This window comes from Malurus melanocephalus, unplaced genomic scaffold, assembly GCF_030028575.1.
Source record: "Malurus melanocephalus ecotype Western Australia unplaced genomic scaffold, MMel_1.1 scaffold_1177, whole genome shotgun sequence".
Lineage (NCBI taxonomy): Eukaryota > Metazoa > Chordata > Aves > Passeriformes > Maluridae > Malurus > Malurus melanocephalus.
In genome coordinates, this window is record NW_026624409.1 from 61,549 (window position 1) to 71,742 (window position 10,194).

Here is a 10,194-nt window from a genome sequence, read left to right on the forward strand (position 1 = left end):
TTGAGCAGACAAGGAAAAGCTACATTTTTCTAACTAACATCCGTTTCCAGAGGTACAGCTCACACATTTGACTTTGACACCATGTTTGCTTCCTTAGTACATCAGAACAGGAAGATCTTTTGCAGCTATGAATCACTCTACCTGTAATCTACTCTACTAGCCAAGTCACACTCACCTTTTTATTGTCTCTCTTAAGCTGTTTATGAATGCACTACAGCACCTATAATTCGATTTTCTGCATGGGGTAATTCTGAAGAATTTTCAAAAACCTCAGTTAGCTCMTAGGCTCACTGTTCCTAGTGAAAATTGCTTTTATTTTCTGAAAAAAAGCTTCACACTAACGCCCTGCACCCAGTTTTAGTGTAAAATATTACCTTTCTTCCTGGAGGTACAATCAATGTATGCAAGCATCGCAGTTGCTACTCCATTGCCCACTTTTGAAAAACATAAATTACTTTGTTGACAGCTTGTTTCTAGCACACATGGAGCAAAGAAATCTTCTATTTCTTTTACCAAGCTGTTATTTCACAACTTGTTTTAAGTTTGCTCTCCACAAGTGCTGTAGTTTCCATTCAGCAAGGCAAAAGTTAGAAAGTCTTGAGTGATTTTGTAAGATCAGGGTCATCCTGCATTACCTGCAGGTCTGCAATACCTAACTAAAGATGTAAGTCAGGCCTCCATTCAAGGTAAGATTTCAAAAGATAGGAAGTCAGTAATGACTACACTCAAGGAGAAAGAGACATATACTTTTATTAGACATAAAATTTATAAAGTGGTTTGCAGCACTTTTATATTTAAATAAAGTGGTTTGCAGCACTTTTCTCAGCATTCTACTGAAAAATCATCTACCAGAAAACCTGCCTGCAGACAGGAAAAAGGTTTCAGTTGATCTTTTTCATTGTCCTCTGTCCTTAAATTTTGCTGATTTTGTCACAAAAGGTACTTCCAGATTCATACTAAATAAGGTAGATAAACTTGCTCTGGAGAGGGCTGTCTGGTGGAGTAAAAGGCTACAATTTCAGGCACAGTCAGGGAAAGTTAACAGATTATATTTTTAACAAAGAGCTGTCAAAATTACCCACAATGAGATGGTCTTTGCTGCTCAGCCATCAAGGATTAGTAAATGGTTAAGGTTCCACTGGTAGACCAAGAGATGGCAACAGGCAGGCATCTCTTAGAGACCCCCCACTCATTACAAAGAAAAGGAACTGATTTTCAAGGTTCTGYCCCTCAGCTACAGAAAGTAAATACACATTGAAAGTGATACCTACACTGTGGGAAACACCTGCTCAATATCTTATCCAGGCAGCAATAAAACTTTAGATTTTCTTCTTTTTAAAGTAAACACACGGGAACTTCCCAACACAAAGTTCATCATGAGCCATGGGAGTGTTCATATTAAAACTTATTCTTAATGGTGCTCTTCTTAAGAACTGAATAGAGGCCAGCAGTCCCAGGCATACATTACACACACTAAAATTATTACCCCCTGGCTGATCTCAAATTGTTGCTACTGGAAAGAAATACACAAAAAGGTTATTTTTAACAGTCTCCTTTGGAACAATTCCTGATTACAGACTATTCAATCAGTTTTTTATGGACACTTGCTGACAAAACCTGGAYATAGGGGTGTTGAAGGTGTACCCAGTAAAAAGGCACTTTACTGTTTCAAAGTGGTATTAATCAGCGATAAAATGATCTTGGTCCTACAAGATGACTTGAATGCAAAAGTCTGTAAAGTTAGGGCACATTCCCAGAGAAAAAGCACTCACTTCAGAATGCAGCAATTTAACACAACCTTTTAAAGATCTCAAGCTCTCAGTACAGTGCACAGCAGGTGTGTGCCTAATACATTAATAGGACTATTAGTAGAAATGGAGAAATAATTTTGCATTAATAAGTACATTATTATTCTTACCTTCAGAAGGGCTATAAAAGAAATTGCTAGTTTGTGTTTGCGTACTAAAGCACACAAAGAATATATTACACATTTGTCAACTTTGCTAGCAGAGATATAACAAAACCCCCTGACTGGGAAAATAACCATGACAAATAAAAATGTGAGGTTCCTCAATGTTTGGGTGACTTACTAGGATGAAATGAATGATCAAATGAGAATTTAAAATCAGACTAAAGTTTTAAAAAGTATTCTTTAACACCTCTCATTAGCAAAACAAAGCTGTTCTTGTGAAAGATGAACATCAACATGGACTTAAAGATTACTTTCCATCTTAGGAGTCTGTGAATTTCCAGCATCTCCTAATTCTGGCTCATACAGATAATAGAAAAAAAGTATGCCTACATGCCAGCATTAGTTTATGCATGCCAGCATAAACTAATCAAGGTGAGTATGTGGATAATACCTATTGGCTCAGAGGCTTCCTTTGTGTGCTCAAAAAGCTAACAGTTCTCTGCCATAGTGCCCAACCAGGCAGGTGTTTTTGAGTGAAGGGACAGCAGCTCCCTTTTGAACCATTAGACACCTATCAVCAGCTGGAGACTGAACACGATGGACAATACCCAAAAGTGTTCCTCAGGGCCTTTGTTCGGAGCAGTACTAGCTCACTGTGTTCATGTATGAGCCAATTTCTCTGTCCAGTCTAGAGTGACAGTGGTGAACACTGTCTGCCCAAGCCAGATGAGAGGCTGGCCTGTCTTCATGCCGTGTCTCACTCTTAAGCTCCCAAACAGACAGAAAGACGGTTCTTAGCAAACCACCCCAAGAGATGTGCTGCTCCTTAATGCTCGGGTGCTACTGTGGGATCCACAGTCCTGCTAGGGCAACGCACTGTGATGACTCAAGGCGCTGCTCTAAGGGCCTCAACTTTTGTCTCACACCTTTTCCTCCTTGAGGATCGCTTCGCAACCATTTCCCTGGTCCCACAGCCGTTCCCAAGAGCCCCGCTCCCCCTCTCCTTCACAGAGCGTTCCCCTTTGCTGCCGGCAGTGTCCCTGCACGACCCGGGAAGGCGGCGGGGGCAGGGTGGAGCCCGAGCCCCGTCCCGCCTCAGCCCGAGCCCCGTCCCGCCTCAGCCCGTCCCAGCCCGTCCCGCCTCAGCCCGTCCCGCCTCAGCCCGAGCCCCGTCCCGCCTCAGCCCGCCTCAGCCCGAGCCCCGTCCCGCCTCAGCTCAGCCCGTCCCGCCTCAGCTCAGCCCGGCCCGCCTCAGCCCGAGCCCCGTCCCGCCTCAGCCCATCCGCCTCAGCTCCGCCCGTCCGCCTTCAGCCCGCCCCGCCTTGGCCCGCCTCAGCTCAGCCCAGCCCGCTCACCCGCGTCGTAGAAGGTGTCCAGTACCGCCGTCTCGCCGAAGTCCAGCTCCCCGAAGTTGACGGTGCTGAGCTGGGCGCCCTCGGCCTCGCAGGCCCGCAGCAGGCAGTGCCGCGCCCCGGCCTCGGGGCTGCGCGCCCCGGAGCCCGCCTTGGGCGGGTCGTTGAGCACGTACACGGCCCTCAGGCAGCGCGCCCGCGGGGCTGCCGCTCCCACCTCCGCCACCTCCGCCTCCGCCGGGGCCCCGGCCGCCAACTCGGGCTCCGCGCCGGGGAGCGCCGGCTCCGGGACCGCGCTGCCGCCCGCGGGGCTCTCCATAGCGGCGTCGAGGGATGAGGGAGCGGGGTGCAGGTGCTCAGGCGGGGCCGCGTCCCATCGCCAACAGGTGGGCAAACTCCGGCCGGGCCGGCTGCCTCCTTCTCTCCTCTCCTCTCGCCGGCTCTTCTGTTCGCGCTTCTCCCCGCGGGCACGGGCACGGGTCGAGGCAAGTTGAAAGCGGCTGGCGCCAAGCGGGGCTCAGCTCAGCTCGGCTCAGCTCAGCTCAGCTCGGCTCAGCTCAGCTCAGCTCAGCTCAGCACTGCCCTCCCCGAACAGACACCCCGGCAGCCCAGCAGAGCCCGGCTCCACCCCGCCGTGCCTTCCCGGGACAATGCGCCCGCTCCCGTGCGGACCCGGGCGGCACTGACACGGAGCAGCGCTGTCGGGCTGATCGCGTCTCGTTTATCCCTTGCCTTGCCCGCCCCTCGCCGGCCCCCGCTGCCCGTGCAGCCACGGCAGCTGCTGCCCTTTGCTCTTCCCACTGCCCCATCGCAGCTTCTCCCCTGCTCCTGTCTCTGTTGTTTACATGGTTTTCACCACAGATAGACTGTGTCAAAAGTTTGGGTAATAGTTCATCCTTAAGTTCCTTCTCTTTTTTTTTTTAATAACGTCCCACGATCATGACAAAATCAGCTCCTAGTCATTCTGTGGCAATTCCTGGTTTCTTTTKSAGAACARAATWAATTTTGATTTTCTAACACATTTTCCATATTAGCTACAGTAGTGATTGGGGTTTGGCTCTGGTACTGATCCAGGCACTGATGCGTGTAGAAAGAGAAAATGAAGGGCTGGCTSTGCCTGGTTAACTTGGTATCTCACCCTTGAGCCATAGCTTCAAAAGTACACCAGTACACTTACAGGGACCACAACTAACGAGCAATCAAGGGAACAGTGGAAAAGTGCAGTCCTGCAAATTTGTGTTTGTAGTAGCAAACCTATCTGGAAAGCTTTTTCATTTTATTTTTCACTCTCAGTGACAGATGAGGTTTTAAACAAACAGTGTTTTCAACTTTTGCTGCAGTGTGAAAACTATGTGACTACCAGAGATAATGATTTTACCCCATGCTGTAATCGTAGAAACAGAGAACTGTGAAGGTTGGAAAAGACCTCTAAAGTYGTTGAGTCCAACTGTTAACCCAGCAYCACCGTATTCACCACTAAACCATRTCCCCAAGTGCCACACCCATGCCTGAACACCTCGGSGATGGTGACTCAACCACTGCCTTGGGCAGTTTATTACAGTGCCTCACCATCCTTCCAATGAAGTAACACAACAAAACAATGAAAGGCTTACAGCGCAGTATTTTCCTCTCTAGATGTCTGTCAGCTCGGGATTAAAGTAAGTTTACTTATAGAATATGAGAAATGCATAGGCTTAAGTTTAATTGTAACTTGCTTACARCTTAGCACGAATGGGCCTGCACAAAACAGCGTAGGTGAGCTTGAAATGAGCTCCCATTTCCTCCATGGCTGGCTCAGCAGAGGAGGAAACMCAGACCAGATAGGCTCAGATGTGGGCTGAGACCTTGGCACCCAGTTACACAGGAGGGTCCCAGGGCTGCACCAAGGTGGAACATATGAGCAGTTAATCACCTCTTCATGTGGACATGGATAAAGAATCCAATGAGGTGTTGGAAGATCCCACGCCAGAAATTTCCATTGGATCAAGAGGAAGATGTAGGTGCATGAAGTTCTTGTGCACAGACTGTGAGGGTATAAAGGTCCAGGGATTTCTTTATTCRGAGTCACAAAGCTCAAGCTAAAATAAACCAAATCTGCCTCAAACCCAGGGTCTGATTTCCGTGACACCAGGGTTTGATAAAAAGAACTGCAGGAGCCAGTGTTTTTAGGAAACACTCCAACATGAGGATAGCACAGTGCTGTGCAGTATTCATGTTTGCTTGGTGGCTTGTAAGGATTTTAGACAGAATGTGGATAAATAATTTAACAGGCAAACTTATTTCTCATTTTGGAAAGCTTGGGGCAAATAAACCTTTGGATTTGATTCACAGATTAGGGGTGTGTATGTGTTTTTTTGACAGAAGCACTAGAATAGGAGATTTGGAAGAATGACATGGCCACCAGAGATCCTCCCCATTACTGGCAGCTTTCCTCTTTAGGTAAGAGTAAACCTGTTYATATAACACTCCAAGTATATTAGCCTTGATCCAGTAATGCACCAATTACCTGATAGAATAGAAAAATCAAAGTCTGCATTTAGAAAATAGTGTGCACATTGAGCTTTCCATCAATAAAAAGCACTAGCACGTAATTTATGATCCTCCCCARTACCAATCCTACTTTGTACTTTTCGAATTATAAGAAAGTTTGTTTGAACAGTTTGGTTATTAAAAACTGAAAAGTACAGTGCTGTCAAGGTTAAGGGACTGTTTGCCCAGTCTTTTCTCTTACTMAAGAACATTCTCAGGCTTTCAACAACCAACATGCAAAAAATCAGATCACAATTTAATCTGTTTACAACAATATATGCCTGGCATGGTGCTTTTTGTAATTATGAAAATTTGGTTTAGTGTCAATTTTCAACAAATAGGCTATGATTGCTTAGTGGGATGTCACTGAGGCATCATAATATATAAGTCTTTGGTACCTGCCAGAGTTTATAAATTTGAGTTTGTTGTAGATCTAAAACATGTCTTAAGGTTTAATTTTGCAGTTTTTATCATTTGTTACTGTTTTAAATTACTTGCTGAGAGGTGTGCTTCTTGGTCTTGAAACAGTGATAGTCTCTTAGTAGATACTTTATGTGATGATAATTAAGGATATTTTCYCATTTTCTTAATTTTATTTATTTGTCTTTCAGACAGTATCCTCACTATTCCTTGGACATTTTTCCTAACAAGCTATCATTGATTTTCAGTGGTTTCATCTGGTGCAAATTTTTCAGAGTTTCTATGCTTTCTCTGAAGTTAGGAACAAGGAGCATTTTTAAATGAAGAAGCTTCATTTTATAGACTGTGGCTGTGTCTTCAGAAACTGTGGTTCAGTGCTGGTATGTCTGACATTTCCACTGAGCARCAGTATCTTCAGGTTTGCAAGTCACCTGAGTGAGAATAAACAGGAGGTTCAGGCTTTGAGATATTTGAACATTTCTGTGCAAACAAAAAAAACATTAAATGTAGAAGAAAAAAAAGCAAGTGATGTAATACTCTTTCCTTTTTTTTTGGAAAAGTGGTCCAGGAATGAGGTTATAAAAAGAGCCATTCTGCCCCTAGAGTTGCCAATTTAAAAGTCCAGGCCAGAAGTGAATATTCAGCTTTTATATCACTTCTCAAGACTTTCTACCTTTCCACAGAACCCAGCCTAACAAAACCAAGCACAATTTGTGAAGTCAACATTTGTTCTTGTACAGAACTGTAAAAGTGATGGCACAATTTTCTCAGTCAGCACTTTGCACCTGTCAAATCCACTTAGTGCAGAATATTAATTAGCACTTCTGCAAAGAAAATAGATGTCCTTGAAACCACCTTTTTTTTTTTTTTTTTTTTTTTTTTTGTTAATCCCTGAGCAGGATAACTGGGCTAATGGGAAGTGAATTCTTTTTTTTTTTTTTTTTCCCAGGGCTAAAAATTTCTTTCAGATCAAACTGTAAAGGTATATACATTTCAAACTGTAAATTTATAGAAAGTAATTGTGAAATTGATTGCTTTACTGAACAGGAAGTTGTTTGGTTTTTTTTAAAGTATAGCTCCAGAMAAAAGATGTTTTTGTTTTCAAGGTCATTATGTAGAAAATTTACTAGCTTTTAAATAAAATTCTATGAGTTCTCCCTAAGAATAATTCTCCCTAATAACTGCTTGGTTTTGTTCAAAAGTCAGATTAAAAATACTAACTGTATAATGAAATCTAAGCAACAGGGATAATTCTTGAAGAAAAACTTCATGCAGATGACTTAATGCTATAAAAATTGCAGGTTTGCAGCAAAGCACAGCTCTTTGCAAGGAGGAAACTTGGATATCTCAGAGTCTGTGAAGTCAAAGCACCCTTGGGCAGCAGATGATCCTTGGAGCTGGGTTCAGAGTTCTCAGGGATTCCTCTTGTTTTTCTTTCAGTGGACAATGTGAGACCTCACAAGCTCATTTGGCCTGATAAAAAGTGAAGTGAAGGCAAAGAAAGTGACTGCTGGGCCTAAGAATATCATCCCTATAATCCCTAATATAATCCCTAATATAATCCCTAGCACAGCTTTCTGTTCAGAGCCACAGTTTGGCACAGAGAAGCACATTGCACACAACATCTCCTCACCACCCCTTGCCAAGGAAGGACAGAGTGACATCTGGAATGACAGACATGTCAGTAAGGTTAGTCAAAGGGGGATTGTTCCCTTTCTTTGTTCTCCTCCTGCCTTGGACAGTAATAATTTTATAGATATGCCTTTTATGCTCACATGCACACAGAGCAAAGTGTAATCAGTTCAAAATTGGCTTTGATTCCAAATTCCTAMTCTTTAATTTTTAGCACATCTGGCACTCAAGAATTCTTGCCTTTGGATTTTGAGTAGTTATATGTCAAGACTTTGGGAGCAGGGATGRCTAAGGAGTGCAAGGTAGCAGCAAAAAAATGATGCAGGCATTCTCAATAGCTTAGATAAAACCAGAATTTCACTTGGAGATGAATGACTGCATTTGAAATAATAAACCAAACCAATGGCTAAAAATTTCTTTCARTTCAGACTGTAAAGATATCTACATTTCAAACTGTMAATTTATATAAAGTTYGACTCCACAGGCAGATGTGCCACCTTTTCCCCTAATATATATACAGCTACAGCCTCCCTTTTCTTGCTACAGTAAATACTATAGCAAAGTAAAGAAATAAAAAAATACTCAACCTTTCTGGAATCTCAGTCAATGCAGAGCTCACACTTTCTGTATATTAGTATTGTTTACAGTATTTCTTTCTATCAGACAGCTAGATCATATCATTTCCACAGAGCAGGTGAATTTATAAAACCTGGTTAAAAACTTTATTCTTATTTAGGTACCTGTGGCTTTCTGGACTTTCTCATTCAGTTCATGAACTGAGGAKSAAATAGCCAGCTTAGAGCCTGAASTTAACTCAATTCTCTAAAATACAGYTTTGAATCAATTARTCAAACAGAAAACCACTTATCTCCAGTTTTCAACCATTTTAAATAGCTTCTGATTTATATTTCAGATGGTAGAAAACCAAACTAGGCCCCCATCTAGAATGACTTCCCTTAGACCCTGAAAYTTCTGAACCCCAGCTAAGATGACTAATGTTAGGGAAAACTTCAAGAAAACCTGGGGAAAAAGAAAACACTCAACTTAAGAGAATGGAGTCTTCATCTGCCTGTCTATAAAAATCTGAATATTAGTATTCAAGTASTAGATATTAATAAATAACAATATAAACCCTAGATTTCTCCACTCCTATGGCATCCTGACATGATGAATGGTTTCTCTTCTGCAGTCCCATCCAATTCAGCAGGTCCTGAGGGTGACAAATACACATTTCCTCAGGAACAAGAAGCAGCTGCTTACAAGAATTTGGTTTAAAATGTTTGCATGGGCAGAAGATTAAATATTCTTACCAGGCTTGATAAATTTTCCTGTTTTCAGCTTGATCAAAGTATCTTTGACTTCTTTATGTGTCACGTCTCAGTTTTTTCCATAACCTTTTAAGATAATATTGTCACTTTTAGCCATTCTCAAGTTGTTTCTCACTGARGAAATATAGTAAAGACTACCTGAATATTCATTTTTATTTCCATTGGGCAGACTTTTTCTGTCTACTAATTAGAAAGTCCAGCAAAATTGTGAGTGTGACAGGTAAGACAACATGGTTATGCACTCCCRTTGTAAAAACAATGGAGAAGACTGGAATATGTGGTTTTATTTTAAATATCTGTTGTCACAATGGTTTTGCCATTACCAGTTGGGACCATGAACAACAAAGGAGTCCTGGGGAAGCAAGAACTGCTTTAAAGTGACAAATTAAAAAAAAACCCCTTCATCTGTTGTGTCAATAGTCACTTTTGTAATAGATACTAATGGAAGTTTCAAATATTTAAGCAAATGTGGAAATTTAGTAAAACTTCAATAAGTATTCCTCAGTTGAACCTGCCTTTCTCCTTGTTAAGGCAGTCAAGAAATTGCAACATTATTAAATATGAGCTTAATATGTGAAGGAAGAAGTCTACCAACTTCCAAGATAGGATTTTTTTTTTTTTGTTTTTTAAAAAAGTATTATTAAGTAATTCACCTTCATGAAGTAGCAGTGTGAAAAGTTAGGGGAGAAGGAGGCAGTAATTTGTAGGAGCACAGCTAAGGCACCTGGTGAGACAGAAAGCAACACCAGCCTTTTTCAAAACTTCTGGCAACTATTTTCTCATCTTCCATGATGCTCATGCCCTGTAAGTGTGGAATTATTAGAATTGGGTCTGGCTCCAACATTTGGGCTTGGCTCGGTGGAGTTCTCAATACTTTTAATGATGGAATCCAAATATGTGTAACACTCACCAGTCTGCAGCTGGTCCTGAAGCTCCTCTGGTTACACAGTGAAATCCATGTGTGATGCCACTTTGCCTTCTCTGCTTTGTCAACTTGTATTACATTTTTCTTTGCTAGAGC

At 42.4% G+C, this 10,194-nt stretch overlaps 1 protein-coding gene and 1 long non-coding RNA gene across 3 annotated transcripts in view; one reads left to right on the top strand and one right to left on the bottom strand.

Annotated features, from left to right (window-relative positions):
* MAP3K15 (mitogen-activated protein kinase kinase kinase 15) overlaps window positions 1–3,583 on the bottom strand; it is a gene marked incomplete at its 3' end in the record, with an annotated part of 64,676 nt that extends 61,093 nt beyond the window's left edge. The window contains exon 1 of the mRNA XM_057387297.1: window positions 3,268–3,583. Coding sequence (XP_057243280.1) covers window positions 3,268–3,583 — 316 coding nt within the window. The remainder of the gene's footprint in view (window positions 1–3,267) is intronic.
* Window positions 3,584–3,612: 29 nt separating this feature from the next.
* LOC130586495 (uncharacterized) lies at window positions 3,613–8,121 on the top strand. 2 transcript variants are annotated; one of them, XR_008966706.1, is made up of 3 exons: window positions 3,613–3,650; window positions 5,626–5,703; window positions 7,654–8,121. It is a non-coding gene; the product is annotated as an uncharacterized LOC130586495 (long non-coding RNA). The 2 variants fall into 2 exon arrangements; XR_008966705.1 differs by lacking the exon at window positions 7,654–8,121 and adding an exon at window positions 6,405–7,073.
* The last annotated feature ends 2,073 nt before the right edge of the window (window positions 8,122–10,194 follow it).